The sequence below is a fragment of the Moschus berezovskii genome, chromosome 24 (genome assembly GCF_049115385.1).
Source record: "Moschus berezovskii isolate FMDL1 chromosome 24, NW_MosBer_1.0, whole genome shotgun sequence".
Taxonomy (NCBI): Eukaryota; Metazoa; Chordata; class Mammalia; order Artiodactyla; family Moschidae; genus Moschus; species Moschus berezovskii.
In genome coordinates, this window is record NC_142483.1 from 5,823,409 (window position 1) to 5,843,131 (window position 19,723).

Here is a 19,723-nt window from a genome sequence, read left to right on the forward strand (position 1 = left end):
ACACAGTCCATCTGATGCCACAATGCTGGTTACAGTCTCAGAGCACTCAGTCCCCACGAGGCACACGGGCTTAAAATGCAGAACTGCAAACATGTTGAGATAAATGCACAGGTGCCAGACGCATGAGTTACTGAGGGAAACCAGGGTGGCCTGATTTTGAAATCTGACATCAGGAAGACAAGCTGCCCCTGCCCCACAGGCCCCCTGACCGACCCAGAACCCGGGACTGACCTGAGCTGTTCTCAGTGGCTAAGACAGTCATTTTAATTATTCCCTGAAATGGGAAACGAACCTTCAAGATGTCAGAAGCCCAAGGTCAGGGTGAAGGCATGGCCATCCATGGGCAGGGAAGTAGCACCTTGTAACTGATTTTATGAGATCCACAGGCTTGTCTCTCCTCCATTTCTCGAGGGCTAGGACAATGTCTTCCACTTCCACCACTCCCAGCTATGTCAGTTTCCTTCTCACATGCACCAGGAGCTCAGGTGCTTGCTGAATGAATGAACAAGCACCCAGCCAAGGTAGTCTACTCTGACCAAGCCCAGGAATGAGATCCCTGGGCTTAGAGGCAGCAGGAATAGGACACTAAGAGCACAGTGTAGACAGAAATCAGACACACGAGGAAACAGCAAAGAGAACCAGGAAAGACACACTTTCGAGGACACTTGATCCAATACTTGAAGCGTCGTCACATGGGAAAGGAATCAGGCACATTCCCTCTAAAGCCCCAGAAGCCGATCTTTGGCTGAATTCAAGGAAGGACTTCCTCCTAGCATGGCATTTGCCAGGCTGTGTTTTAGTGGAATGCTAGCCTTCCAGGGTGGGGGAGGACAGGGGGATGAGGGGAACGATTCCAAACAATTGCACGGGAAAATACATTTGGGAATTTGAGTTAATCAAAGGTAACGGATATTCTTATTGGAGGGCCCAGCTTTCAGCCCTTCTCAAGTTTATGTGGCCCCTAACAGTTTTTCACAGGATGCTACAAACATCTCACAGAGTGTCTCTGTTCCAAGTTCACCTCTGGGGAAAAGATGAATTAGAGCTGTCTGACACAAACATCTTACAAAGGAAAGAAGGAGTGTCACACCAGAATTGCACTGCTTTAAGGATGTAGAATTCAACACTGCATGAAAAGTGAAAGTCTAGTTGCTCAGTCATGTCTGACTCTTTGAGACCCCATGAACTGTAGCTTACCAGGCTCTTCTGTCCACAGGATTTTCCAGGCAAGAATACCGGAGAGGGTTGCCATTTCCTTCTCCAGAGGATCTTCCCGACCCAGGTATCGAACCTGGGTCTCCCAAATTGTAGGCAGACCATTTCCCATCTGAGCCACCAGGGAAATGCACAACACAGATGAGAGAAATACAATCAGAGTAGAAAACTAGAACCATGGGCCCGTGCTGCCATCGACTTTCATCTTGAATGACCAAGCAGCAGGCAAAAAGGCCCAGTTACACGTGAGAACACAGACTAACTGTCCCCTCCCACCACTTGGTGTCCACAAGAGTGGGTACCATGGGTATTATGGGCTTCCCAAGTGGCTCAGTGCTAAAGAACTCGCCTGCCAATGCAGGAGATGCAAGAGACTCAGGTTCAATCCCTAGTTCGGGAAGATTCCCTGGAGGAGGGCACAGCAACCCACTCCAGTATTCTTGCCTGGTGAATCCCATGGACAGAGGAGCCTGGCGGGCTACAGTCCGTGCTGTTGCAAAGAACTGGACACGACTGAACTGATTAAGTATGCATGCACACATGGATATTACAAAGGGACCCTCGAAGCAGTCAGTGCTGTTCTGAGGAGCTTAGGGATAAGATGAGTACTTGCCAGAGCCCACTCTGACTCTCCTCATGTACTATTTTCTAGAAAATACTATCTACTTGCCTTCCTCCCATGTACCTTTACATTTGGTAAATATTCACTAAGGGTCTTCCATATACCAGGAGTAGGGAGCAAAACCAGAAAAGGTGCTGCTTCATGACAGCCTCCTGGGGAATTCAAACAATAAACAAACATGCTACACAAATAAGAACTTAATCCAGGTTTCCCATACACATTACAAAGGAAATGAATGGTACAAAACAATGCAAGTTACACAGAGACCTCATCCAGTGTAGGACTTCGGGTTCTGTTCTCTAAGGGACCACAGAGACCATCTTTTGCCATTCTCAAATGTGCAGGTCCAAGACATTTCTATAGGAAACTATAGCCTGTTGGGGCTGGAAAAGGCCACACAGCGCCCCTCCCACCCACATATACACAAAGCAGCCTCCACTCTGGCACAATGTCACATGGATGCTCTATTTGACTATGACTCAGTAGATAACAGTCAACTAGAGCATCACTGACTCAATGGATATGAGTCTGAGCAAACTCCGGGAGACAGTGAAGGGGGGAAGCCGGGCATGCTACAGTCCATGGGGTTGCAAAGAATCGGACATGACTGAGCAACTGAACAATAACAGTAGGTCTGGATAGAGCTGGAGAGTTTGCATTTCCAACCACGTGGTGCTTCTTCGCCAACCACATTAGGTAGCACTACTTCATCAGGCATTTTCAACGACCTAAATAAACTGAGGGCTACACCATGTTCATGAACAGAGAGGCTCAATCACAAAGGTGTCAGTGTTCTCAGATTAACCTATAAGTTCATTATCCTCCCAACCCAAGTCCCCACAGAGTTGTTCTGTTCTTTATTGTTATTGTTTTTTTAACTTGAAAAGCTTATTCTAAAATTCATCTGGAAGACTAAAATAATTTTGGAAAACAGCAAAGTGAGGCAACGGTCTTGTGGCTTCAAGGCTTAAAATTAAACTTTAGATAAAGGACTGACACACAGCGAAAGAGATGAAGAGATCACAGTGCCCTCAAACAGATCTATGCTTTTAGTAAAACTTTATATGGAAGATGGCATTAAAAATCAGTAAGGAAAGGATGAATGATTCAGCAAATACTGCTGGAGAAATTGGTTATTTATATAAAAAATAAAACTGGATTCCTACTTCATATCTTATACAAAATAATATTCCAGGTAGATTATATTCCTGAATGTGAAAATACACTTTAAAACTCTTCGAAGAATACCCAGAAAAAAAAATATATATATTTTTTGAAACTTTGAGGTAGGGAACTATATCTTAAATAAGACATTCATTGTGCAAACCAAAAAGAAAAATACTGGCAGGTTTGAATTCAATAAAGTTGAAACTTCTGTATACTATACATAACTAATGAAGAAAAGCCACACACTAAGAATAGAATCTGGTTAAATAAAAAAAAAAAATCAGTCATAAAACCACTCTTCCTCTACACTACTATTCATCAGCACTAGGGTAGGGGAGGTCCTTCAATGAAGCCAGACCTTTTCAAACTGAAAAGCCTCAGTGAGCCTTTATCCAGTCTTCAACCCACAGAGGAAACTTATCTTCAATTCCTGGGGCGCTGCACAATTCTGCACATTCACAATGTCAATGATGCCCTCTAGGGTTGTGCAGTGAACAACTTATACAACCATATATGGCAGCCCTGCAACTCCAAGGGCTACAGATCCCTTTGGAACACTGATGAAAAATGCCCATCTCTGGGAAAATGCCCAACCACACAACTACTGCCTATAAAGTCAGTGGATTCAGGCACTGTCCCCAAAATCATCAACAGCCTTATGTTGGACAAACGCTTGCAGGTATGAGGGCTCACAACCTGTGAAAGTACTTGCAGACAACATTGTGGGACTGCACTCTTCCTTAAGTACTTGTTTCTTTACAACCTCTCCCTATTCGAGTTGATCTACGTCCTTTCTGCGTGACCTTGCAGCCACTGAATGAAAGCTAACCTGTCCCCCCAGGAGACTTCTGCTTTCCAGGCTAAATATACTCTTGACTTGGTTTACTGCAAACAGTTCAAACTTTTTCTTTTGCTAAAAATGAATTTTTAAACTGCCCATCATTTTACCAAGCACTTCTTGCCCTAGTAAGTAACTAGGCATGCTGACACATCAACAAAGAATGAGAAAGCATTTTTCTCAGCTGTGCCCCTTTGGAAAACCTCTCAAGATCTCCATCCTGGCTTTGAAACCAGCCAAATGCCCACAGAAGCCAGGAAGTTCGAGGCTGGAGGCAGGGTCAGGCTTTTTTCAGGGGTAGGGTGGGGGCAACCAGGACAGAGCCCCCATGGGCCTAAGGAGACAAGGTGCTTCCACTTACTCCCAGAACTCCATGACAGGAGAGGTGGCGTTCTGCAGGGACACGTGGCTGTGGTTGGTCGTGTTCAGTTTCTGGAACTCCACGCAGTTCTCTGCAGTGGGAAACAGGACAAGAAACACAAGAAAATGAACCTCTGCAAGGGCTGGAGCTTAGACAACATTCAGAGCTGATGGTGCAACCAGGTGGTTTTTACCCAGCCGCTCCAGGTAAACATGCCTCAGAGAGCACTGTGGGGAAAATCAATCATGTACAAACAGTTTAAGAGGGAGGCTTGGCTTGATTCCAACCAGAGAAGAAGTTTTGGGGGTAGGGCACCTCCTCCCTCTATTTCCCACTAGTATGCCCTGTCCAATTCTTTCCTCCTGAATCTTTCACCTTTCCCACTCCCTTGCCTAAGACTTGCTCATGGCATCTACCTGTTCCACCCTGGCAGGAACGTATGAGTTAAAAAAGGGCATCAGCCATGGTGTTCCTGGGCCAGTAACGCAGGTGAGACTCAGGCTAATGTCACAGCTGCTTCATAAAGACCCAACAATTGGATGAATCAATATCCGAAAGTGTAAAGAATCCCTGGTTCCTTCATCATTCCCTCACTCACTCAAAGAAAGGATTTACTGAATATCTCTTCTCATTTCATGAGACTTGATGACCAAGGGGGATTTGAATCTCAAGGTAAAAACATGAGTGTCTGTCCTTTAAGGCCCAGATCAGCCTATTATCCTCTTCCCCAGGAAGCCTTCTTTGATCTCCCTCTACTGAATTCTAAGGAAGTTAGAATTTAAAGGTCCTCCAAGGAACCTCCTTCTCCAACTCCCTTTATTTTGAAGAAGACAAATCAAGGGTCAGAAGTAGTCAAGGGACCCCCACCCATACCCTCTCCCTGCTCACAAGTCACCAGCCAGTTAGGGGAAGAAAACAGTCCAGCCAAAGCTCCACCTCCTTTGCCATGGTTATTGCCTGGTTCTGTCTGCCACCATGGAATCCAGGTCTCTTTACAGCACCTCCCTGTACACAGAGCCACCTTAGTCACCAGGCTGTGAGCTCCCTGAGGACAGCATTGTGTGCGCCCACTCACTTCAAAGCCCCTGCACCCAGCACGGTGACCAGCCTGGAGCCTGCATTTAGCTTCAGGGTGACCCTTCACTCTGCTCATGTATGCACAAACCCTCCAACTACATCTATAATCACTGGAGCATGAAGCCCTCCTGTACATGATACTTCAAACATTACAAGTGTTGACATGCCTTCAGAGAAAGGGGAGTGCAAATCAGTGGAAGAAAGCTTTGCAGCCCACTGGGGGAAAAGCCCCCCAAGTGTCTGCTCCCTTCCCACTTTCTCTGGACAAGTGCTAACCATACCAGGAAGGGAGATGGTCTGTGGGGTCCACAGCCAGTCCTAAGAGAAGTCTGGGAACCTAAAGTTATAAGCAAAATGCCTGAATGTGCCCTTGTGCCTTTGTCTAGAGCAAGGAGCCCTTGGTTTTAATCAGATTCTCTAATACAGTATCTCTCAAATTTTTTTTCTAGAGTAAAATATTTCTCAGACAACCATAGTTGACAAGGCATTTTTATTAAATGATCTTTAATCATTTACAAATAAGCAATGAGTTATAAAGCCTTTGTGATTCAAGTATTCAAACAACTATAAAGCCAGATTTTACAAGTTAAATACCAACTATACTACTGAACCAACACGATTCAAATTGATAGCATAAAACGGGTGTGCATGATAATGCCATCTTGTGAGATTAAATTGATTCCCCAACAGAAAAATGGACCTGACTGGTAGGAGGCAAGTCTATGGAGTTAAACTTGCTTATTTTTCCATGCACTATTTGAGATTCAGTTCTATCACCATTTTTCTCTGGTCATGCACTTGCAGAACCTTTGTTCTTACAGTTCGTTGCATTCTTGTCTGGACTTAGGATCAATGACCATTTATGAATTAAATCTCTTTTTCCCTTGGCCACCATCATCCTATTCACCAAGAATGCATCTTAAATTGTCAAGATGGACAAAGTCAGGCATTGAGATTCCCAACCATCCTCATTTATAAGGTGAATGTACAGATGATTAGAACATGCACCTATTTTTAGAGTACCCTCAAAATAAATTTGCACAATTAATTTATCACGGATGACTTGCAGGCCTCCAAGAATATGTCCTTGAATTTTAGTTTGATAAACATCTTGATTATGCTCCTGGGCAAAGAAAGGTTAAGAACCACGGAGAGAAAATGAGACTCCCCCCAACCCTCCAAAAAATGTGCTGGGTGAGGGGACAAGGTAAAGTTATCCAGGGATAAAAACTCATTCACAGCATTTTCTTGGTCTGATGACTGCCGTTCCTTCTGCCAGTGACCAACATCCTGCCCTGCCTACTGTATCTCAGCTTTCAGGATGACTGGCCACTCACAGGGACAACCTAACCACAGGTTACAACATAGATGGTGAATAGATTATAGCAGGTATGTTGACTGCAGTCAAAAGGAAGTGATTGTCTAGAGCAGTACTGAGCAGAGCTCGGAGGCCAAAACTAGACTCAAAAGGAAAGAGTTCTACAATCGATTAGTGATGTCTGTACAGAGCAGCCTCCATACACAGGGGCTGAGAAATATTTGTCATCCCTAGATTGTAAGACTCAGTCCTGACAGTTGACAAATTGATAAGTAAACAGTATATTAGAATCCAAAGTAATCTCAAAAGTTACCCATTGAAGGCAGGAGGAGGGTGGTGAATTCAAGTGTCTACCTGGGGTGGACAGGTAGAATAAATGAGCTATATGAGCTGGGTGGGGACTGTGGCCAGCTTGAGGACAGATGCTTCACCCACAGACAATAGCCGTTTCTCAGCTGCGGCCACTGCTGCCAAGTATGATTGTGGGAATGTGGCTCTGCTGTTGCCAGATCTTTTTAACTTTTCAAGAAAAGCTGGGAATCTGGATTTTCATCCCCAGCCTTCTGATATTTCAATTTTTGAAAATACAAATACAACAAATACATTTTTGAAATGGGCTGGTCACTGATCTAAAGCCTAATTGGCTAACAGCCCCCCTGTCTGCAACCCTTGATCTAGGCTGCTGCTGCTGCTGCTAAGTGCCTTCAGTCATGTCCAACTCTGTGAGACCCCATAGACGGCAGCCCCCAGGTTCCGCCATCTCTGGGATTCTCCAGGCAAGAACACTGGAGTGGGTTGCCATTTCCTTCTCCAGTGCATGGAAGTGAAAAGTGAAAGTGAAGTCGCTCAGTCGTGTCTGACCTTTCCAACCCCATGGACTGCAGCCTACCAGGCTCCTCTATCCATGGGATTTTCCAGGCAAGAGTACTGGAGTGGGGTGCCATTGCCTTCTCCGCTGATCTAGTCTAACACCTTCATTTTACAGAGGAAAATCTGACACTCAGAGGCAGGGCTCGAATTGCAGCCTGAACCCCTGGATCTCAGTTTAGCACTTCATACTTGCATCCTTACTGTGTGCCCAAAGGATGCAGCCTCTATATTTGGCAAAGCAACGTAAGAAAGCCACAATTCTTCTCCTTGTGCCAGTCCCTGGGCTAGTGCTCAGCTTATTAGAGTATGCAGACCAGGTACAGAAATGATCCCCGGTTCAGTGGAATCTGAACTCACAGCAAGACACGTGACACACCACCCATCCCAGCTTGCCCAGTAAGACCAGCAGAGTGAGCCTCCAGGGAGGCCATACCTGTGTTCCACTCGTGCCCACAGGTGGCCCAGGGGAGCTCAGTGGTGAAGCAGTTGCTCAGGTAGAAAATGGCCCATGCCAGGATGATAATGTAGTACACGTTTAGATGGGCCTCAATCACCTGCGTTGCATAACCAATGCCTGAAAGGACAAAGAAAAGGCAGTGATCTGAGTCCCTCTCCAACTTGTTAAAAAAAGCTGCCCTTCACAGCCTGACAATACCCAGGCATTCTTTTATTTTCTGATTAACTCAGCACGTACCTTCAAATAAAGGGCACACTTTCCTCCAACATGTAATGCCACCTTCACTCGTAAACTGTCCCAGAGCTGTTTCCAGGAAAAAAACAGGAATTCCACAGCATATAAAAAACACCACATAGGGAATCAGGAATGCCCCTGCAAAGATGCAAAGGAAATAAATGAAGTTAAAGTTGCCTCCATCACTTCAGCCCTTGAATACCCTGTTAGAGGCAAGACAGCAAATGCTTTGAGCTTGAGTTCAAGTTCCTGCTATGAGGACCAGAGTCAGATATGTGACCCTGGGTTTGGGCTCTCCGCCACCTACTCCCTTGAGTAAGTCTATGTCACATCTCCCAGCCTCAACTTCTTCACCTGTAAAATAAGGCTTTAATACGTAAGAACCACACCACTTATCTCACAGAATGGTTGTCTAGTTAAGATGATAAAGTTTAAGAAACTGTGTAATATGCTTGAATCTTTCATTTAGGCATTCGACCCTCCAGCACAAGTCAAATCTATTCCCTCCCTGAATGCTGCATCCTCCTTTTATATTATAAAGTAACCTCAACTGGCCAGGGGAGGGGGCCTCTTCTTTTTACTTTGGAAGTAACCTGCAAAAAGTCTTTATAAAGAAAGGTATTCTCAAGGAGATATACAATGAACAGTAACAGGTCCCTGTACACGAGCCCCAGGTATGGAGCTGAGATATGAGGAGTTCGTAGCAAGAATACAGCCAGAGAGGCTGGCTCTGAATCAGTCTGGAGAAAAGACCACCCTAAGCTTTAGTGCTCCCATTTTGAAACACAATACCCACCTCCTGGGCCTTTCTGCGAAACAAATTAAATAACTGAGGTGAACATGAGGCATTACAAGTAGAAAGGGATTTTTTCAAATCCCTCATTCTCTCTCTCTCTCTCGTCTAATAACAAAGCATGAACACACACGCTCTTCCCCACCATCTGATACTGCGAATGAAGGCTTTCACTGAAATTGCTTTTTGCTAAATGAAGTCCCTTTAACCCAGGATTAACAGCAATGATTTCGATCAATCCTGGTAATAGGACAATATTTACCAGGTTGTGAAAGGGTCTTAGCTCTTCTGTTTTTACAAAGTTTCACATTGGGAAAGAAATACTAAAGTATTGTTGCAACTTATAAGTAGAGCTGTGTAGATTTTTTTTTTAAAGAAAGTTAATATAGGGTCACACAGAGTTGAACACGACTGAAGTGACTTAGCAGCAGCAGCAGCAAACAGTTGATAAGCAGATACCCCAACTATATTAGAAGACAAAAAGTGCCTGAAAGAAGATAAAAGGTTCTGTTTGCTGAATCTAAGTGATTAAGACAAGCCACAGAAGTTTCCCTAACATGCTGTAATTTAAAATAAAATGACACTTTCTGAAAGCCTTGTGGCCTCTCTATTCACAAAGCTAGTAATCCTTAAGATAATTAAACCAGGATATCTGTACACCCAGCGGAGATTCTTGTTGAGTTAGAGTAAAAAAAAAAATGACTCATTTTTAAACTGTACTCACTACAACCTTTTTTTAAAAAATCTGAGGGTTTGTAATTAATGCAGCTTATACAATGTTCTGATTTTAAGAATGCGTTTCTGGTTTTGGTATAACAATTTCCTATTTAAAAAAAGGGAGAGGTTTAAACAACTCTTGCCTGGGACGACCCTAAAGGGTTTCCACAGGCATCTAAGTAGACACAGCAGCTTACACAGGCTGAATGTGCAAAGAGGAGAGGCAGGTTCCCAGCTGAGGGCTCAGGGCACGTTCAGGGTCTCTGAGGCCACTCCCTCTCCCCCGTGCCAAGCCACCGACACCGGCGGCCACTTCATTACCAGTGCAGAGCAGGCTTGGAGCAGCCTGTGCCTTCAGGATGAATGTCTCCAAAGAAAAGGGCCCTGGCCAAGCAGTCCCCTTCTCGCTTTCCCTGCAGCTGCCCGCACAGGAAGTCCTGCTCCGTAAAGCCTGACAGTGTGGTCCCTGCCAAACCTCTGAGCCACCTTTGCTGGGCTCTGGGGATCCGCTGGAGAGGCACAGCAATGAGAAGGAGGAATACACCGACACGGGCTTTTCTCTGCAGAAACCGTGCCCCTCCAGGTTTCACAGGTCCCTTGCCATGACTTGCCAGCTGTCCTGTTGATACGACAGGTGGGGGCTCCTCAAGTCTGGAGCACCCCCCACCCCGCGCCCTTCTTGGAGCTGGGAGATCTGAGGACTTAACTGCTGCGTGTCCACCACGCAGCCTCGGACACGCTGTCACTAGAAATGACTCTCTGGCCACCTTCATTTCCCTGACCCTGGCAAGCTCTAAGCACCTTCTAAACAGCAAGTCAGTACTGTTGCTAACTGTTCTGAGACCAGTCAAAGAAGCTGTTTGGTGCCCATCTTCCCACCAGACAGTCCTAGAAAGGGCCCTACAGGCAAATGAAAGGAAGGGAAAGCAGAGGGCAACGGGCCTCACCTAAAAAAGTTCTCCCAGTCGTGCGTCCAATCTCACTTTAAAACCAGGCCTTTGGTGTCGGAACCCCACCTTTACCCCTCGGGGAGTGAGCGACTTCTTTGTCCCTCAGTTTCCTCCCCTGCAAAACGGGGTATCTACCCCTACCGACAAAGACGACTGTGAAACGAGATGAGGTTAAGCTGAGTCCGGAGGCTGGCATTTCGGGAAGCCCTCAGAACCCCGAAGCTGCTCGGATGACCGTAGTCCCCTTTCCCTCACGCGCGTTTTCCAGTCAGGAAAGCAGAGGCTCCAAGCGACTGCCTCCTGCCCCCGAACTCCCGCCAAGGGCGCCCGGCCTCGGCCTGCACCTCACGCCGCAGGGACGGAACACACACCCGGCGCGACTGCTAGCAGGTGGCGCGCTCAGGTGCGAAGCGGGCGGCGCGAGCATGCGCACTGGGGCGGCGAGCGTCGCGCCGGGGTCTGCTCTCGCGCCAGGTGGCCCCGGGGCCGGGCGGCCGGCGTCCCGCGAGACTGGGGTCCCGCCACACGCAGGCGCGGGAGGGGGCCCGGCCCCCGCCCCCACAGGGCCGGCTCCCGCCGCCGCGCCCTCCCCGGGCCGCGCGCGCGCCGCCTCACCTCCGCCGTTCTTGTAGCACAGGTAAGGGAAGCGCCACACGTTGCCCAGCCCGATGATCTCCCCCGCCACGCTCAGCACGAACTCCACCTTGTTATTCCAGTGGCCGCGCTCGTGGACCGCCTTGTCGCGCTTGTCGCGCGCGGACACCGCGCCCCCGCCGCCGCCGCCGCCGCCGCCGCCGCCACTCAGCACCTCAGACTCCCGCGCCTCCTCAGCAGCCTTCCCGTTGCCCAGAGGCAGCGCCTTCTCCGCCGTCATGGCCGCGCTGGCTGCCTCCTCGTGCGCCGGGCCCGGCTCTGCGCCGCCGCCCCGGGCGGGCTGGCTTTTCAGGAGGCGCGAGCGGGCGGGAGGGGGAGGCAGGGGGTGGAGCTGAGGGGCCGGGCCGGGCCGGGCCAGCGCGGGGACGGGGACGGGGATGCGGCGGCCCGGCCCCGCCGGGCGCCCGCGTCGCCTCAGCCCGGCTAGGCCGGCCCCGGGAGCCCGCGAGCACCTTGCGCGCGCCGAGCACCTTGCGCGCGCCGAGCACCTTGCGCGCGCCGAGCACCTTGCGCGCGCCGAGCACCTTGCGCGCGCCGAGCACCTTGCGCGCGCCGAGCACCTTGCGCGCGCCGCCTCCCTCCCCGTGTCCTACCCACTGGCCTCTTTTTAAAAGAGTGGAAGCGTGCATTCAGGCCTAGGCTGGGCTCCATACACCAAGCCCTGAAGTTTCACCACTCTGTGATCTCCGAATTTCTGGGTCTCAGTTTCTCACCTCTAATAACAGGAGCGGCTGTAGAACACGCTTCTGCAGTCTGAGCGCCTGCGCGTCATGTTAAACTGCAGACCCTGATCTAGTGGGTGGGGCAGGACTCGAGCTTTTGCGTTTGTTGGAACGTGTGCGTCCAGGTGATGCTAGTAATGTTGGCAGGGACCACGGTGTGGAAGAAGGGAGAAAATGAACTTCTGGGAAGAAGATGAACTTTCTTCCCAGCGCTCAGACTGTGAGCTCCCCTCGGCTAGTGATGCCTCCAGATCTTGTCCATCCTGGCACCCACCGTTCTAAACACAGTGACTCTGGACAGCATGGCAGTATTTGCCAGTGGGAATGGGCAAATCTATTTTGAAGCGCCATCTATCTTAGTCTTTTTAGTCGTGTGAAGAAGTCATCTGACATTTCTGTGCCTCAGTTTCCTGATTTGCAAATAGGAATACCAATATTGCAAATATTGTAATAGTGCTTTTGTTACAAATGAGTGTGTGGAGTTAATACGAAAATGCTTCTAAAGTATTTAGTGTGTTGGAAGTGCTTTATGAACATTATCATATGCTGTGTAGTCACATATAGTTATGTATCATCTTGTTTAATATCTGTCTTTCCACTCAACTGAGAGGGTGATGTACCCTACCTTGTTTGTTATAAAAGGCATAGAACCTAACACAAGAACCTGCACACAGTAGGTACTCACTGAGTATTTGTGGAGAGAAGAAGGAAAGGTCAGAGGAAGGAAGCAAAACAGCAAAAGAAGGTAAGGTTTGCAAGGGGCCACAGAGATAGTCAGACCCCCGCTCTGTGATTTCACAGCCCCAAAGAAGTCCAGCCATGTGAGCTGTCTGTAACAGTACCCACTGAGCCCTCCATCCATCCCTTGCAGCTCTCTCTGGGGCTCTGGAGAAGAGCCTCCCTGTCTCGTGGCCTCAGCTTCTCCTTCATTATGGTGTACAACTGCTTGAGTTTCTCCCCACCTCTATCTCCCCCAGAAAATGCTTCCTGCTAGCATCTTCCCCTTTCAGGCTTCCTCCCTCCCCTCCCCCTCACTATCATATTTCTTGAAAGAGTAAGTTTACGTGCTGCCTGCCCTGTCTTCACCTCCCACTCATTCCTCAGCCCACAGCAATCTGGCGTCCACCCCCGCCACTCCCCTGAAAATGCTGTCTGTGAAGTCCCGGAAGCCCTCTTAAGTTGACAGATTCTACAGTTCCTTGTCCCTCCCCATCCTTCCTGATCTCTAGGTAGCTTTCTGCCCCATTATACCTGTCTTTCCTTCTTAAAATTTCTACCTGCATGGTTTCCTTGGCACTGCCTGCCTTTTTATTTATTTATTTTTTTACTGTTTCTCTTTCCGCTTCTCTGGTCCTCCTCCCAAAGAAATTGGGTCTTTCTCATGCTGATAGCTCCCAAACCTCCATTCCCAGGTGCTGTCCTGCAGATACTCAAAAGCAGAGATCCTATGGAGTGTTTAGGGTGAGAGTGAACTGGACTCAGGTAGATCCAGGCTCTGCCCCTTATAAGCTGTACTACCTCTGCCTCAGGGTTCTCCTCTGTAATGTGGGGTTAATATCAGTTAGGACCTCATGGGCTGAGTTTGAGGGATAGTTGTCTTGAGCACAGTTGGTGCTCTGTGAATAGTATTTTTTATTTTTATTGTGATCAGGATGATGGTGGAGGTGATATCATTCCTTTGCTTAAACATCTTCATTGGTCTTTCTTTTCCAACAGGATAAAATCAAATCCCTGACTCTGGCATTTTGAATTACGCCCACAATCTGATTGTCCCGGACTTTCCTTCTAGATTGATTCCATCTTCTCCCATGCTAAAAACTCTGCATCAGCATTTTCATTTTCTTTGCAGTGATCCTCATTGCTGCATACAGAATGAGCAGTCAAGATCGTCTTTGACCTTGATGGTCCCTACACATAATAAGCGCCTAGGAGTTCATTTGTTAAATGAACAGCTACATCCAAAATTAGAGATATATTCCTGGATTTTATTATTGCAATATTAGGCTATACCCCAGAATCTATGTAAACCTCCTTTGAATCTAATTACATTTTCACTTTGTACAGCCCATCAGCATAGTTAGCTACAGGAATTTACTTCCTCTGAGCAGCTATGGTTTTACAAGACCTGCTTGGGAAGTAACGTGAACTAGCAGCATGAGGGGGTGGGGAACCCGGGCTCAGTTCTGCTGATGGGTTCCGTGGCGTTGGCTACCTCCCCTAACTTCTGAGCTTTGATGTCTCCCGTTCATTAACAGATGATTATCCTCATCTCCCACGGTGGTCTTCAAGATGAAGCAAGACCATATGTGGAGAACACTGTACAAATCCTGATGTCTCAAACTCACCTCGCAAGTTTTAGCGTTTCCCTTTATGAAAGTTAACCAGGTCAGTGTCCTCTTGCTAGAATTCAGTAAATAAATATTTCAAGTCCATCTCCATGATTACTTCATGGCTCTTGAAGAGCCTTCCTCTTTTTCCTCTCTCTTTATCCAGAAGAGCCCACGTCTTCCTTATCATTTCGCAGCCTCAACTCCAGACCTTTTCTATTAGGTTATTTCTTTGTTTAGGTTCAGTGACCTGACGAGCGCATACCATATCCATGGGCTGGATGTCCTTAGGTTGGAGCAGAAATGGGGATACGAAGCATGTCTCATTTCCAGAGCCAGTCCTGATGCAGCATAGTCTTTAGGAACATGGGGTCTACCGTCATACTTCCTGTGTTCAAAGCCCAGCTCCACCACCTAGGCAAATTACTCTAAGTTTCAGTTTCCTTATCTGTAAAATGAGAATACTAGACATCAGTTCAGTTCAGTTCAGTCGCTCTGCCTTTTAATTTGCTATGAGAAGTGAATGGGTTAGCATTTGAAAAGCACTTGGAATCTGTACCCGATGTAGACATTTTGTTAAATAAATGTAGAAATAGTCTTCAGAGAACAGAAATGCCATGACTCCCTACTCTTTTCTTGGGTGTGTGTGTGTATGTATGTGGGTGCTCAGTTGCTAAGTTGTATCTGACTCTTTGTGATCCCATGGACTCCAGATCACCAAACTCCTCTGTCCATGGGATTTCCCAGGCAAGAATACTAGAGTGGGTTGCCATTTCCTCCTCCAGGAGATCTTGCTGACCCAGGGATTGAACCTGCGTCTCCTGAATTGGCAAGCAGATTCTTTACCACTGTACCACCTGGGAAGTCCCATTCCTGAGGCAAGCATTAGAAGTCTTTTATCTTCTCGAATCAGCAATTACTGTCCTGAAGGCTTATTTAAACTTCAGCATTGTTCATTCATTCATTCACCAAATACTTAATGGTTCCTGAGCTGGTTTTCAGATACTGTATTGGTCTTGAGGGGGGCGGATACAAGGCCTGCCCCAGGGGGATGCTAGAGACACCCTCAGACCACTTGGGGGAAGCTGATGATGACATTTTCAGGGTTTTTGCAAGCCACAGTTGTTGGTAGCTTGAAATCTGTCATGGTAGTTGTATTTACACCATGGAAGTCTGCACTGCTGGTGCTACAGACACTATCAGTCAGTCCTACCCACCCTACCCAGCCAGCGTACCACCCTGTGTTATGGGAGGAGGCAGCTGCTAGTCAAGTAGTCACAGTAGTGAATGGAAAGTCAGTGGTATGCACCACAAAGGAAAGGTCTTTGGCACTAGGAGAGCTTGTAACTGAGAGGTCTGACCTCGTCAAGGAGGTCCGGGCAGGTGACAGGTGAGCCAAGGCCTGAAGGGACAAGAGCAGTGACCTGGAGGAGGAGGGATGTGAGGGTCCTGATAAATGATCCCCAGGGCTGAGGCTGGAGCGCAGAGTGGGGAAAGCTTTAGCACTGGGCAGTATGAGCAGCTTTGCATTATAATGAGATTACTGTTGCTGCAGGGTGAGAAGTGGGCTATGGGGCAGGGTGGGGACAGTGAAGAGGCTGCTGCAGTGATCCTGGCAAGAGGAGAGGACGGCAGCTTAAAGGAGGGACGTGACAGTGGAGAAGAACAGAAGAAGGTGGAGCAGAGTGAGATGGCAGGGGCGAGGGCTTGGGGAGGGGTGAAACGCAGAGGGCTCAGCCTGGGACTGGATATGGAGGAAGAGGGAAGGCGCGGTGTCAGTAAATCTCCCGGCGGGTGGAGCTCAGCACTCCTTGGTAGGGTGATGGTCCTGCTCACCTTTGTCCGGGTGTGCCCACCGCTGGCTCACGCGGGGATTCGAGCACGGTCCTCAACCGTGTGAATGACTCCTGGAGCGAAAACCTGCATGGCAGGACCGGGATCAAAGACAGGAAGCAAAAAGGCATGGGGTACCAGAAAGAACTTCCTGCAAGCTGTCCGGTCTGAATAGTCTATTCCAGGGGGTGGTGAGCTCCTCAGAGCTGGGAGTGTCCAGGTGGAAGCTGGACCGGCACATGGCAGGGACACCACAGGGAACTTAGGGATGGGATCTCCCAGTTATGGGAGTCACAAAGAACACAGTTTTCTGGAAATACCTTGCCCAATTGTTGTTGTTCTTGTTCTTGTTCATTCGCTAAGTCAAGTCCAATTTTTTCAACGCCATGGGCTGCAGCACACCAGGCTCTCAGGTCCTTCACTACCTCCTAGAGTTTGCTCAAACTCATGTCCCATGAGTCGGTGATGCCATCCAACTATCTCATTTCCTGCCCCCGCCTTCTCCTTTTTCCTTCAATCTTTCCCAGCATTGGGGTCTCTTCCAATGAGTTGGCTTTTTGCATCAGGCTCCCAAAGTATTGGAGCTTCAGCTTCAGCAACATCCTCCCAAAGAATATTCAGGGTTGATTTCCTTTAGGATTGACTGGTTTGATCTTGCAGTCCAAGGGCCTCTCAAGAGTATTCTCCAGCACCACAATTGGAAAGCATCAATTCATCATTATTACCACCATCCTTTTTCTGATAAGCTTGCTGCTGCTGCTGCTAAGTCACTTCAGTAGTGTCCGACTCTGTGTGACCCCATAGACAGAAGCCCACCAGGCTCCCCCGTCCCTGGGATTCTCCAGGGAAGAACACTGGAGTGGGTTGCCATTTCCTTCTCCAGTGTGTGAAAGTGAAAAGTGAAAGTGAAAAGTGAAAGTGAAGTCGCTCAGTCGTGTCCGACTGCAGCCTACCAGGCTCCTCCATCCATGGGATTTTCTAGGCAAGAGTACTGGAGTGGCTTGCCATTGCCTTCTCCGTCTGATAAGCTTACATTTTTCTAATAAGTCTACAATCCAGTGATGGATGTGTGAGTTCCTGAGTTCCAAGCCTCGACGGACTGTCTTTCCGTTCACCTGCTTCTTCAAAAGTATTTTCCAGGTCAGTCTGCTGGTCCAGGAGGAAAACAAGATACAGAGCAGAACCTCCCCAGCTGAGGTGCCCCCAGACAAACCCGAACTGAAGCAGAGTCTGCAGTGACCCACAGAAGGATGAGCAAACCCAGCCCAGTGCCTCCTGACTTAAAAGCCATAATAGTCAAAGCCTGTTGTTTTGAGCCACTGATTTGGGTGAGGCTTATACACATTTGTTCAGGTCCTTCCTGTTCTTTAACACCCTCCTTTATGCCTTAGGGATGAGCAGCTCATTCCCTCAAGACCATATTAATGCTCACCTTCTTCACAAATTCTAAAATTCTTTGTCCACCTTCTGAACTCTTGGGGTTCCTTGATGACTGAATCTTCCAGCACGAGGCTTTATTTCATAACCCTTACTCATCAGACCTAGGACATGCCCCCAGGTGGGTCCCTGTAGAAACATTTTCCCCTGCAAGCCCTCAGTGTTGGCTTCAGGCAAGGTCTTTACTGGCAGCACCAGCATTTAGATGGAAGGACGGGGGATCCTTGCTGGTAGTGTGTCCCTCTCCCTGACCACTAGCAATCTCTGTTAAGTCTTCACTCCATCTGCTTATCTCCTGCCACAATGTCTGGGACAGCTGTCTCTTGTAGGAAGGAAATCCTGAAAGACCTGCCTGATTTTCCACTGAAATGTCTGCGTGAATGAGCACAACCGACGACAGACCTGCCTGTATACTGCAGTAGCTTGGATGATTGGTCCTGTCTCTTCACTTCCCCATAGTTGTGTCCACATCCTCATTCTTGCTGTGGCCCCTCGGTGGGCAGGCTGTCCTTCTCCTTGCCTTGACTTTGGGCTCACCCATGTGACTCACAGTGGCCAAGCAGTGGTTTGACTGTCCTACACAGTTGACTTTGCCCTCTTATCTGCTGACATTATTGTGAGAAGAACACTCCCCACATGGCTGCTGTCCCCACAGCCCCTACCCCAGAAGGAGACAAAGGGCCTTGTTACACAAGTGGCCGATAAACTTTAAAAAAGCTTTTTTTCTTGTGGGCTGCACTGGGTCTTTGTTGCTTCTAGAGAGCGTTCTCTGTGCGAGCAGGGGCTGCTCTCCAGTGGCGGGGCGCGGGCTCCTCATTGTGGTGGCTTCTCTTGTTGGAGCACCGGCTCGAGGGCCTGTGGGCTCCAGTAACTGTGGCACATGGACTTAGTTGCTCCAAGGCGTTTGGGATCGTCCTTGGACTAGGGATTCAACCCATGTGCCCTGCACCGGCAGGCGGATTCTCAGCCACTGGACCGCCAGGGGAGTCCCTGACTGACACACTTTTCACAGGCTGCACTTGGCACCTTGTGGACTCCTTCTCTGTCATGTTGTACAGCACCACTTTGGGGTAGGACTAATATAATATTTCCATTCTGCAGATAACGAAACTGAAGCTCAGAGAGGTTGAGCCCCTTGTCCAGTGGAACCAGAATCGAACCTCAGTTCTTTCTCTGACTTACTCTTTGACCTGCCAGGTCTGACCGCAGTCCTCTTCCAGCCAGTGATGTCACCCGCGTGAACTTTGCCTTCCCCTGTCTGATCTAAGCAGAAAAAGGAGGGGACAAAGGAAGAAGTCCCTGTCCTCTTCCTTATCTGAGCCTGAGATCATGAGCTCAAAATTTAATCACTGCATCCTGGATGTGAACCTGGGAAGAACAGCCCCATCTGGGCCTGGAGAATCTTTCCAAGGTTCCAAACCCTGATTTTACACTTGGACTTTGAGCCACAGCCCTTCTGGAGCTGGGTGGCCTCTGTGTTGTGAACACCTGTGGTTCCTCACTTCCGAGCTTCCCTGTGCTTGTGTCTCATCTCCCTGATGTCCTGGCTCAGACATCTGAAGCCAGTGACATGTCAAGACCTTTGTGTTTACCTATGGGTGGGACTGACAGAATGGCCACCTCCGGCCAACAGGCTGTGCGTGCTCAGCCCCAGTGGCACCATTCACATCGTCACTCGGGAATTGTGCAACCTGGTGGCCCTGACCCTGTTATGACACATGGCAACTCCGACCCTAGGTTGCACAGCTGGGAGACTCCCCATGGGCTCCAGATATACATGCCTTACAGCTGTACATCAAGGTTGCTCAGATATTCCCAGTGAGGAGCATAAGCTAAGAACTGGGTGACTATCAACGATACATCCAACCCCAGATCATAGCTCTCTGGGTCCATTTCTCTGTTAACAGTAATCCCAAAGCAATGTTCTCTACACCACCTTGGTTTTTTGTTAGTCATAACCAAAAAAAAAAAAACAATCAATGGGAACTTTTAAAGAAATTTTCCTGGTGCCGTAATTTCCTCATCCCAGAAAGAGCCTGCAGTTACCTCCATAGCCTGCTGTGTGCTCAGCAAGGTACTGGGTACTAGTGATGGCTCAGATGTGATATTGGCCTTTCAGCAAGTTAACAAA

The 19,723-nt window shown here is 48.3% G+C and overlaps 1 protein-coding gene across 1 annotated transcript in view; it reads right to left on the minus strand.

The window, feature by feature from the left end:
* Positions 1-11,493, minus strand: part of SLC6A11 (solute carrier family 6 member 11) — a 127,812-nt gene extending 116,319 nt beyond the window's left edge. Inside the window, exons 1-4 of the mRNA XM_055413315.2 lie at positions 11,235-11,493; positions 8,163-8,297; positions 7,902-8,042; positions 4,204-4,294 (exon numbers count right to left, since the gene is read on the minus strand). Of these exons, the coding sequence (XP_055269290.2) occupies positions 4,204-4,294; positions 7,902-8,042; positions 8,163-8,297; positions 11,235-11,493 (626 nt within the window). The remainder of the gene's footprint in view (positions 1-4,203; positions 4,295-7,901; positions 8,043-8,162; positions 8,298-11,234) is intronic.
* Positions 11,494-19,723: the final 8,230 nt, after the last annotated feature.